The sequence below is a fragment of the Propithecus coquereli genome, unplaced genomic scaffold, assembly GCF_000956105.1.
Source record: "Propithecus coquereli isolate 6110/MARCELLA unplaced genomic scaffold, Pcoq_1.0 Scaffold58, whole genome shotgun sequence".
NCBI lineage: Eukaryota > Metazoa > Chordata > Mammalia > Primates > Indriidae > Propithecus > Propithecus coquereli.
In genome coordinates, this window is record NW_012151729.1 from 6,444,698 (window position 1) to 6,457,891 (window position 13,194).

Here is a 13,194-nt window from a genome sequence, read left to right on the forward strand (position 1 = left end):
AAAATACATATACTTTGATATCCGACAGAAATGAATAAACATACCTTGGATTAAACTTTGCTTCTTCCATCATTTTTTTGAAATCTTCCTTGGCTTGCATTATTTTGTTTTTCTTTTCCCTGCGTTCTTCCTCTGCCCTGGTCTTTACATACTGATCAAACACCTATTACAAAAATATACCAATGTGACAAGTCAGTCTTTCACATAGGTAATTTAACTAACAAAATATCAAATGTATTAAAAAAAAAAAAAAACCCACTAAACCAGGGTCTTTGACTAAACTATAATAGGAACAATACACTAATTATATATAATTATATGCAGATTATTTATATAGCAAGTCTCACTTGAAAGCTTCATTGAAATATTACACAAGTATACAGCTCTCTGCTTAGGCTTCCAGAACAAAAGAAAACAGAAAAAAGAACCTCGAAAGATATACAGGGAGGAGTATATGTAGAATGTTAGAGACCATGAAAAAGTTTCAATTTTATCCTAAATGACATGAGAAATACTGGACAATTTTTAGCAAGGGAACACTGAATTAATCTGATCTCACTTAAACTTTAAAATTACTCTGGCTGCTGTATGGAAAAAGAACTAAAAAGGTGCAAGAAGAGAAAGAAAGAAGGACATCAATTAGGGGCTAGACAGGTGATGAAAGATGATCATGGCGGCTTGGATTAGGGTGTTAGTGGGGGAACTGATGAATAAGAGGTTAGATTTAGAAAATTCTTTGAAGGTAGATTTGCTGACAGACTGGAAATAGGCAGTGGGAAAAGTAAAGAATCAAGACTGATTTAGAGGTTTTGATAGAGCCACTGACTGAGACAAGACTGAGATGACACACAAAAAGATTTCTTTTAAAAAAAGGCTACGAGGCTTGAAATGCAGATGCAAATATATTTGGAAAGCCATATCTATTACAAGTACCAAAATACATGTCTGGCACACTATAAATTTTTCCTCTTCATTAAAGTCCATCATTAGACATACATAATGGCACAAACTATACAGAGAATTATTACAATCATTACAACTATAAACACGGAGATGGACACTACTGTTACCAAATGAAATCTTACAGCTCAACAGCACTACACCAAGGGGTTCAACATACTCATTGTTTTACAGAGATCATTGTTGGGATGGTTCAGGTAATTCAGAAATTATGTTAAGTTGGAAGTGTACAATGCTTTACAAGGAGCAATCACCATGAAATGGTATGTAACCAAATCATCATCGGAATAAACAGCAACTCAGTCACAAGGCAACTCTAGTCTGTGCAACTGTAGTTTTTCAACAGAAACTCTGAAGTAGCCCTCATTTCTCTGACGTGATGAACATCACTATTTTAATAGATGCTACTTAGATGTGAACTTTGTGTGTGGAATGTATGAGACAGAAATGTATGTCTTTAAGAATGGTCTATCTACAATACACACACATACATGTACATACTGACATGGAAAAGTCAAGAAGGTTATAAACCAAAGTGTCTAACAGTGGTCATAGCCATCAGATAGACAGGACTACAGGTGTTTTCCCCCCTTTTACTCATCGTATTTTGCTATTTTTTCTACTCTAAATTTGCATCCTTTGCCCAAAAAAGGCAAATTAATAAATGCATGTGAAATGAAAATTTAAAGCCATACTACAGATAACCTCAGTATATAAGGCGCAAGGACAAAACATTCACACAATAGCCACATCCGTAAGGGCAAAAATATCCAAGTATTTCTGAAATGTCCACACACAGACACACAGATGACTATGCTCTAAGATGCAAGACTATCTTTTTGAAGTACTATGTTAGGGGGAAAAAAAAGGATGGCTCTTTATTCCTTACAATTTAAAAATTATGGTGGCAGGAGATACACACTTCCTTAATAAAGTCATTTTCCTTTTACCTGTTTTCTCTCTTTAGGATTGAGAAGTAAATACCGCGGATCAAAAACTATCTTGTGCAACTCCTTCTCCCATGTTGAAAAAGCAGATACCTTTAAAATAAAAATGTATTGCCTCATAATTAAGTTTGCTCTAAAAACGTAAAGGTCATAATTTTGCTTGAAATCTACAGGATATCTGTTTATAAAGGAGACATAAAAACCATACTGAAGTTTCCATCACTAATAAATGACAAGCAGTGGGAGGCTAGCAACAGCAAATTTCTACACTAATTGGCTCTGAATATTTCTATGTTATATAGAAATAACACACACTTAATTACTGATTAAAATAACCACCACTGTGTGACATTTTTAATAACAGTACATCACAAAAAGCCTTGAAGATTTGCATGCTTGCTCCAATCTTGTGAATAATATTGTGATTTAAAATTGAACAATTTTACTTATTCAAATGAATCTGAATATAATCCAAAGGTTGAAATCCCTTCTCAATTAAGCTTCTAATAATATCATAAAGTATCATTCTCCTTTAACCAAAAGCCATTCTGAAGAAATTAAAGGAAGAATAATCATATGTACCTTACCTATCCCAAGCAGTCCGCCATTCTGTAATGTTAATACTCGTCTTACATTACTCACCAAAATTTAACGACCCAATAAATGTTAAATGTTATTTGTACTTAAAAGGACAGTAAAGTGGCATTTAGTTACATGATATGATTAGCCAAGAAACAGGCTGTTTGCAAAAAAGTACAGTAATTTGATAGGGTTCCCTTATCCCCCCCCACAACATGAGCACTAACCTTAGATTTGACCTTTTAGCAAGACATATTTATATTACTTATACAAAACAGAAATATCTCCCCCAAAGATTGTTTTCTGACCCCTCTCTCTAGCAGCATGTCCTTGAACTGCTTCATTCGAGCCTCCAGAGGGACAATGGCCCTTTCTCGGGCAGCTTTAATTTCAGCTTCCATGGCAGCCTCTTTCTCTGAGTCAATGTCTTTATTATCGTCTCTCCTATAACAAATAAAATATAAGGCATCAATTTACAAAATATTAATAATGGATCTTACTAAAATCTTAAAATCAATGGAATTTCCAAGACTCACTACTGAGCAGCATATTTTTGGCAAAAACAAATTATACTGAGGGTTTCAAATGAACTCTAAGGGATAAACAACTTTCATTATAATAATAAAATTAAAATGAGCTTCTAATGATGTTACAATGGCTACATTGTTAAGCAAAAATATATAAGTTTAATGTGCTGTATCTCCCTAACAGTACTTGATACACAAAAAGTACCTAACTTAAAAAAAAAAAAAAAAAGCTTAGCTAAACACTGCAGTAAAACTATGTGTTAGAATCAAACAGCACAGAATATCATTCTAGTTCTTAAAATAATATAGAAAAAAATAGTATTTTTCAAAATGTTTTATATTTTAAATACGTGAAATATTTTTTAAAATCTAATAAAAATTTGTATTAAGTGGTATTATATTTTAGTAATCTTAAGCATTTATCTTGAAAATAAAATTAAAATATCTGTAAACTTGGCCAAGTGAATATGTGAGATATACATATACCTTACCTACCTGACATTTTTATTACTCACTTTCTGGGTGATAAGTTGAGATTTAAGTTGAAGGACAGGTCCCAGAGAGCAACATGGGCCCAGGAGTAGTTAGGTGGAATTAGAACTATTAATCAATGACTAAACTACTTCATGTTCCTCCAAAAATGCACCTCAGGGCTAAGGACAACCCTGTTGCTGTGTGGTACTCAAGTGAGATTGTAAACACAAAAATCAAGTCACCTCTCAAACATACGGACTATGAAAAAGGCCCGTTCATGTAAATAATCCAAAAGAGTAATAAGTAGCTGAATAACACTCAAATGTATTTCAGCAGATCTTTCTCCTTAAACATGATCTGCTAAGTTTATTAATAAAATTGGCCCATATTCTCTATACAAACTTAAGGGAATCAGGAAAACAGAGTATCTGGAAAATTCAAAAGCATGCTATACAGGGAACTGTAGGTAGCCCAGGAGATTTAAACGGAACTAAGGCTAACCCACAAATGCAAGCATTGAGAGGTAATCAGCAACTTAGGGAATGAATCAAAAGAAACAGAAGACATAGTCCATGACCTGCAGGAACTTAGCGAGATAGTCTGTGACCTAAGATATGCATAAAACAAACAGGTAAAAGCAATTTGCCAAACAATATACCCTCTTATGATAATTTATTTAAGAACTATTTAAATAAAGATTTAAAAGACATCCAAGAAATACAATAACTAATGAAAACAAATAACCTTTATAGAATTATACTAAATAAAAAGGTCACAATACAAGCTATCACTATCTATCTCAATAAAAGAAATAAAAGAAAAACTAAGCCAGGAAAAACAGGCTTTTAGCTATGTACCTAAATAGAGAAGCTCGGGCAATCCACATAAAGGACTTCTTTGACATTCTCCTGATAAAAGCAGTTAAAAACCTTACAGAGTTGTCTATAAGAACAAACAATTAAAAACAACCTAAAAGTTTAACATTGCAGAAACATCCAAAATTATGGTACATAAACAGAATGAATACAGTCATTTATAATAATTAAGAAAACATGTCTTATTCTAGATTTTTTTAAAAGAACACAAAATCAGTTATTCACAACTAATAAAAATACTTAGACATTTGGTCGAGAACTAAAAAGTCAATTGCAGAAATGAAAATAGCTGTGCTATGGAAACAGATTATGACTGATTCTCTTTAATATCTTAGTTTCTTTAACATTGTTGCCAATAAACAATTTTTTTAAAAAGAATCACCCTTGACAGGGGTTGTCTTATTGATTTCCTTGCCATGATTTGGCTGCATTCAATCTGTCCTTTTCAGATAAGGACTATGATTAACCAGTCTCCTATGTCTTTAAACTTTACTTTTTGCTGCTAAATAATGGTCCCATTCTACCCCGCCCACACACACCCTCTACCCCACCCTTCACCCCCCATAAGTAACATTTACATTTTATACAACTCTAGAGCACTGACCAAGCTAATGCTTTAACTTCTAACATTTTCTTTCTCTCAGAGTATTTTCTAAGCCTACTGGTTCACTCCTTAGCAAGTAGTAATGACAACAGACTCCAGGACTAGGTAAGACACAAGATCAAGATAAGTATATAAAGAGAGAGAAGTCTGTGTCTGTTATTATGAGGGCTGTGGAATTATCTGTTGAGATCTTTATCCAGGAAAAACTTATTTATAAAATTCAGACCTAATGAATTTCTGAAGAATTAATCAATTTCAAAAATGTCAGTGGCTTCATAAAACATATTTGAATAACCAAATCTTTTAAAAATCTAGCAACAGAAGGGACACATTTTCTACACTGTAAAACAAAGCTATTTAATATTAGGCCTAAGAATGTAATCAAGACTTCTGCCTCCTAACATTAACATTACCTGTCCCTTCCAATCACAAACTGATTATGAACTAATCAATTTTTAAAAAGATAAAATCTGCCTGAATCACACAAACTATATGTCTTACTTACTTCCGTTTTTTTGCTTTAACAGGCTCATCTTCATTAATTTCTTCCATTAGGTCTTGCTCTTCTTTAACTGAACAAAATTTAATTAAAATATTTAGGCATGAATTCTTCAGCTAATCTCTACCAGAACACTTGCTTTAATAGTATTAAAAAGAAGCTACAATCTATAGTTAGTTCACTCACTTGCACTCATAGAGAACTGCCACTTTTGGATGGACAGCATTGTTGGGGTCGGGTGCCCTGGCAAAAACATTTCAAATACTGTTATGAATAATTATATGCATATATTTCACAGACTTTTTTTTAAATTACTGTTTGTATAAAATACCCACCTCTCAATATTCATTCCTTTATAAAACACTAAGCAAACCATAATAATTCTATACTGCCTCTATTTATCCTCCCTTTACATTAAATTTTCAATTCATTTGAATGGTTTTTTGCCCAAACCTTAAATTTACAAAAACAAAAAAATAAAATTTTCTTGATTCAGGATTTACATTATCTTTTTATGATGCATATTAATGTACTTATCAAATGAATGAATCAAATGTTTAAAAACAGTTATCACTCAATACTATGATTATAAAGTATCATTAATACCATACCTATAAAAGACAAATATCACTGAAGAGGTGCCTAATACCTTCAGCACCAGATAGGCAAAGTCATACTGATTCGGAAACTACTTGTAGGCTGAAAATGTCAGTATCACACATATAAAATGCATGAAAACTTCTCAATCACTATAAATGATATATACCGGCATTTATTTCATTAGAAGTATTAAATGATTCATGTATCTTGCTTCTGTACTACATGGGGCCCAGGGTTCAATAAAAACACAATCACATCAATACAAGGGCAAATTACCAACAAGAAATATACAACAAAAATCATGTACAAATATATACATACTCAATGCATTGGAATTCCATCTAAATATGAGGCAGATTACAAGATAATCTCTTAGTAAGATTTAGGTGTCTCTAATTCTCAGGAATAAAGCTTTTGTATTTTTAGAAAATTTTGTAAACAAAGTATTTTTAAAAACCTATGGACAGTTTTATTTCAAAATATATATTACTAGTCACAAAAGGTGCTGAAAGGCTCACTAAGAAGCACTTTGGCGGTATTAGTAAGTAAGCAGCAATAGTACCAACATATTTTGAACTCAGTATTCAGAAGGAAAAGAAGTTAAAAACGTACATATTTTACAAAGCATAATCTTATCCAAGTTCTTAATTTTAAATCTCTATTACTGCACTCAAACTAGTATAGCAGTTTTTTCTCTAAAATTTCTTACATTCCTTGAAAAATAAAGTTTCTTAATGGCCTTCACATTTTCTGTCAAGATATTAAAAGAATGTTTCAACTGGTGGATACATTCCTAATTTAAAACTTACTTAGTTTCTTCATGTCTTCCATTCCTTTTTTATGAGGGGGCTCCTGAATAATTTTGTCAACATCTGCCCTTCCGATCAGATCATCAGGTCGGTCCCACATAGAAAGACGAGTGGTGGGATTATAAAAGAAGACTCGCTCATCCCCAGTCCAAACAACACACCTAAGAATTGATTCAAAATATCATTTTCTTATGTTATAGAACACATTTTGTAGCTAGATCTTCTACTGTCAATCTGTCAAAGGGGAAAGAGGAAGGTAGTGAGGAAGGATATGTTCTTATTACCAATACTTATTTATAAAAAACTAAACATGTCTTTCAGAACAGAAAACAGTTGACTAAGGTAAAAACAGCAGCTCAACATAATAATTGAGAAAATTAGGAAAAGGTAAAGCAATTTGTGATCAGAGTTTAGAGGGCTTAGAAACTTGGTTTGGTACACTCCATTTGAGAGTAGTAAATTTTGAACTATCACAAAGGATCAGTTTAATGGCAAGGAATAATAATGCTGTTAAGCAGTTCTAAAGCTAAAGGACAGACCATAGCACCCTATTACATAGTAGTTCTTAATATTTTTTAACAAACCAAAATTACATACTCAAATGCAACCTTCCATGAAGACTTTAACATCTAATTACATCTACAATAAACAGGGAAGCACCAATTGTGCTGGGGCACCGTAACTCATGACAGCCCACTAGTCCTATTAATTTCAAGTAGAAAACTTGGACCAAAAAAAGAGTATGTGCAGACTCTGTACAGTCTTAAAAAAATAAACAGAAAAAAGTACGGAAGACAGTAAAAATTTAGAGAAGTAACTGCAAGGGAGTAAATTTCCCACTTCTCCCCTCCCCATAACTCTGCCCTGAGGGTGATTCCTGCAGAGTGGCAGGGTGGCAACAGCACAGGCAGCTAAAACTCCAACAGAAACCAGGGCTTCGTAGCCAGATAACCAAAAATTAATCACTACTTGTCAAAGCCAAGGTCACCTAGATGTTGAAATTATCAGACAAAGCCTCCTATGTTGAAACAGTCACACAAAGACCTTAGAGTAACAGTAATAACTAGACTTTATGAGATAAAGAAAAACATTTCACCGGATATAAATGAAAAGATAGGAGTTCTAAGTAGAGAAATAGAAACTATAAAAAAGAACCAAACGGAAATTTTAGAAATTGAAAATAACTGAAATTTCACTAGATTGGCTCAAGAACAGAACAGAGATGACAGAAGAAGCAATCACTGAACCAGAAGATGGATCAGTAATTATCCCACCTGAAGAACCGACATGGGTAGAATAATAGAATGAACCTATGGGACTATCACAAAATGTCTAATATGCATGTCATGGGGTTCCAAAAGGAGAAGAAAGAATGGGACATAAAAAATTTAAAGACATATGGCCAAAAATATCTCCCAATTTGTTAAAAGACATAAATATATACATTAAAGAAGCTCAGCAAACCCCAAATAAGAAAAACTTCAAGACACTCAGAACTATACATAAGATAAACAGGTAAACATTAAAAAAAAAACAAAAACTGATAGCAGATAGTAAAAAGAAAAAAAAAAGGTACCATACATACAAAGAAATGATTCCAAAGACCACGGATTTCTTAGCAGAAACCACGGAAGCCAAAATACAGTGGAACAACATCTTTAATGTTCTGGAAAAAAAAAAGAACTGCCAGAATATCCTTCAGAAACAAGGGCAAAAACCAAAATATTCTCAGGTGAAGAAAAACCAAGAGATTTCATTTCCCACAGGTCCATTCTTCATGCTGAAGGGAAATGATACTAAAGAGAAAACTGGATTGTTAGGAATGAAGAAAAAATGAACAGAAATGGTAAATAAAAAAGACTTTTTCCCTCTTTTTTTAAAAATATGTATAAAAAATTATAACACTGCCTGATGGGGTTTTCATGTAGGTAGTAGTAAGACACATGACAACTATATGGGGTGTGGGGTTAAAAAAGGACTTACATGGTAGCAAAAGTTTCCACATTTTATGTGAAGTGGTACACTACAAATTCTAAATAGACTGCGACAGATAGGTATGTATATTATAATCCCAGGAGCAACAACTAAAAAAATAACACAAAGAGCTATCACCAAAAAGCCAATAGACAAATTAAATGGAATGCAAAACAGAATTCAAATAATTCAACTGGAAGTAGTAAAGAGAGAACTGAGGAATAAAAAATAGAGATGACAAACAGAAAATAATGGAACACCTAAATCTGACCATATCAAAAATATTAAATGTTAGTCTCAATACTTCAATTAAAAAGCAAGAATTGACAGAGTGGATAAAAACATAAGACACTACCATAAGCTGTCTATAAGAAACACACTTTAAATATAAAGCCCAAGAATGGTTGAAAGTCAATGGACGGAAAAGGATACGCCATACAAACAGAAAGCATGGAAGACAGAAATGGTGTTTTTAACAACTGATAAAATAGACTTAAAGTGCTCGCTTCGGCAGCACATATACTAAAACTGGAACGATACAGAGAAGATTAGCATGGCCCCTGCGCAAGGATGACACGCAAATTCGTGAAGCGTTCCATATTTTTAAGTATTAAAAAAAAAAAATAGACTTAAAGACAAAGAGTAGAACAAAGATAAAGAGGTTCATTTCATAATGATAAAAGGGACAACTCATCATGAAGATATAACAATTGTAAAAATGTATATATTAGGTTATTAAGTATGGAATGTCTGATATGCTTAATTTAAGCTTGCCAGTTGTCAGCTCTGACATTTGACTTGGACACTTCTTTTTTATTGTTGTTGTATAGGTACATCCTCATTCTTTCAAACGCACAGTTTGGCTTGTAACTATCTTTCAAAAAAACTTTTAGAGCAATTTTTGTGAAAGCATGGATAAGTCAAAAAATTCGTGTTATTTTTGAATATGAGCTCCATCGTGGAACCAATGCAGCGCACACAGCTTGAAATATCAACAAAGTGTCTGGGAAGGATGTGGCTAATGAACGCACAGTACGTCAATGGTTTGAGAAATTCTGTTTTGGTGATTTTAATCTTGAAAATGAGCCATGTGGGTGACCTGATATCAAGGTGGATAATTACGAGCTGAAAGCTGGAGTGAAGCGAATCCATCTCAACCTATGAATGAATTACCAGCAAGGTCTCACGTTATATGCCAACAATATTGGGCCACTTGAAACAAACTGGCAAGGTTAAGAAGCTGGACAGATGGGTACCACATGAATTAAACAAGCATCAGAAGAGAAATCGTCTCGAAGCTTGCCTTTCTTTGCTGTCATGACATAAAGGTGAACTATTTCTGTACTGTTTCGTTATGTGTGATGAAAAATGGATTCTTTTTGACAATCACAAGCGTTCAGCACGATGGCTGGATAAAGATGAAGTGCCGAAACACAGTCCAAAACTGAATATTCATCAAAAAAAAGCTCACGGTGTCTGGTGGTCCAGCGCTGGTATTATCCACTACAGCTTCATGAAACCTGGTCAATCCATTACAGCGGATGTCTACTGCAACCCATTGGACAAAAGGATGAAGATGCTTGCCATCAAGCAGCCGAGATTGGTCAATGAGACAGGCCAATTCTCTTGCAAGACAATGATCGACTACATGTTCCACAAACAACACTGCTCAAACTACAGCAGCTGGACTTGGAAACTCTGTCATCCACTGTATTCACCAGACCTTGTACCGACTGACTCCCACTTCTTCCAGGCTTTGGATCACTTCTAGCAAGGAAAAATATTCACTTCTCAACAAGCCGTGGAAAATGCCTTTCATGATTTCATGGCCACTTGCTCTCCAGGCTTCTTCGCCGCTAGCATAAGCAAGCTACTATTAAGATGGCAAAACTGTGTCAATAGTTTAGTCACACACTTTGATTAATTGTATTGCTTTTTGTTTGAGATATAATAAAGTAAACTTTTGATTCAAAATCAGACATTTCATATTTAATGACCTAAATAAGTCTACTAATAGAGCCTCAAAACAGATCAAGAATGGGCCAAATTAAGGAGAGAAACAGACAATTCTACAACAGATTAATATCACTCTCTCTCACAACTGACAGACCAAAAGACTCAAAACAAACAGTACTAAGATAGACGTATGCTGAGCGAAACCACAGATCTCAATCAATGTCAAAGTATCAAAATCATACAAAGTGCATTTTCTGACTACAGGGCAATTATTAACTTAAGTATCTAGAAAAATTCCAAATATCTAGAAACAACAGACTTCTAAATAATTCATGAGACATAAAGAAAAATCAAAAAGTAAATTTTAAAATAACATAAACTGAATGGAAATAAAATACATTTATCAAAATTTGTGGAATGCCACTAAAGCAGTGCTGAAAAGGAAACCTAAGTCTTTAAATGTTCACACTAGAAAGAACTATACTAATAACCTAAGAACTCATCACAAGAAAACAGAAAAAGAAGCATAAAGTAAACCCAAAGTAGGTGAAAGCAAACCAGACTACAATTGGTCTTTTGAAAAGATCAAAAAAATAACAAACTTTTAGCTGACTGATAAGAAAAGAGATCACAAACGTCCACTATCTGGAATGAAAAAGAGGTTAATCATCACAGATCACAGAGACATTTAAAGGACATTAATAGAATAATATGAACAACTTCACAAGAAATTCAACAACTTAAGACAAAAGTAAATTTCTTAAAAAAATATAACTTACCAAAATTGACAGAAGGGATAGAAAATCTGAATAACCCTGTAGAACTAGTAAAGAAGTTTAATTTAACAAAAACTTCCCCCCCCCAAAAAAAACCTTTAGAACCAGATAGTTTTACTTGTTAATTGTAATAATATTAACTTTTACTTTACGGAGAAAGTAATACCATCTCACAAGCTTTTTCAGTAAACAGAGGAGTGGAAATCACCAATCACTACCCAACACATTTTATGAAACCAGCATAACCCTAATAACCAAAACCTAACAAAGAAAGACATTACAAAAGAAAATTGCAGATTAATATCCCACATATAGATACAAAATCTTTAATAAATTAGAAAATCAAAGAAAACACAATATATAAAAATAAGATACTATGACAAATAACACATATCCCAGAAATGCAACACCAGTTTAACATTCAAAAGTCAATGTAATTCACCATATTAGAAGAATGAAGGAGAAAAACTCACTCATTTCAGTAGATTCAGACTTATGATAAAAACACTAACAAACAAGGAACTTCCTCTAATTGATAAAGGGTATCTCTGAAAAATCTACAGCTAATATTATTTGATGGTAAAAGACTAAATTATCTCCCTCTACTATCAGGAACAAGGCAAGAATGCCCACTTTCATCTGTTCTATTTAGCATTGCACTAAAGGGCCTAGCAATAAGGAGAAAAAATGATAATAAAAGGCATAAAAGATCAAAAAAGAAGAAATAAAAGTGTCCCTTTTGCGCATGATTGTTTACACAGAAAATCCCAGGGAATCTACAAAACTACTGTAATAAACCAATTTAGCAAGGTTCTAAAATACAAAGTTAATACACAAAAATCAATTCTATTCTTATATATTAACAGCAATCAATTGGAATATGAAATTTTTGAAAAATATATGATTTGCAATAGCACCAAGTAACATAATACCTAGGGCTAAACATAGCAAAATATGTCCATGAACTCTACATTGAACACTCTAAGAGAAATTAAAGACCTAAACAAATGAAAAGAAAATCATGTTCATGAATTGGAAGAGGCAACACGGTTAGGATGTCGATTCTCTCCAACTTTTCTATAGATTTAATGTAATCTCAATGAAAATTCCAGCAGGCTTTGTGTATGTGTGCACGGAATAAGAAGCTGTCAGGACATTTCAGAATTAACGAAGAAACCGTGGACAAGGAATTCTCTTGTCACAAAACTGCCCTGTACTATTAAATGTACTATTTAATATGCATAATAAAATACTAGGTAAAGTGTATTGATGTCTGCAATTTTTACCGCATCAAAAAATTAAGACTGACTGGTAAATGCACTGAGGGAAGGATAAATAAGTGATAAAGCAAATATGACAAAATGATAACTATAGAATCTAGGTGGCCAATAATACGTTCACTCTAGAATTCTTTTAATGTTTCTGTTTCAAATTTTTCATAATAAAATATTGGTAGTAAAATACTAAAAAAAAGAATCTACAGAAACACAGCATTAAAAAAAAGGTTCTGGCTGGGCACGGTGGCTCACGCATGTAATCCTAGCACTCTGGGAGGCCGAGGCGGGTGGATCGCTGAAGGTCAGCAGTTCAAGACCAGCCTGAGCAAGAGTGAGA

At 33.3% G+C, this 13,194-nt stretch overlaps 1 protein-coding gene across 1 annotated transcript in view; it reads right to left on the bottom strand.

Annotated features, from left to right (window-relative positions):
• The window catches only part of TCERG1 (transcription elongation regulator 1), an 83,107-nt gene that overhangs the window by 18,722 nt on the left and 51,191 nt on the right, over window positions 1-13,194 (bottom strand). Inside the window, exons 9-14 of the mRNA XM_012658242.1 lie at window positions 6,875-7,035; window positions 5,652-5,708; window positions 5,472-5,538; window positions 2,795-2,930; window positions 1,911-2,000; window positions 45-163 (exon numbers count right to left, since the gene is read on the bottom strand). Coding sequence (XP_012513696.1) covers window positions 45-163; window positions 1,911-2,000; window positions 2,795-2,930; window positions 5,472-5,538; window positions 5,652-5,708; window positions 6,875-7,035 — 630 coding nt within the window. The remainder of the gene's footprint in view (window positions 1-44; window positions 164-1,910; window positions 2,001-2,794; window positions 2,931-5,471; window positions 5,539-5,651; window positions 5,709-6,874; window positions 7,036-13,194) is intronic.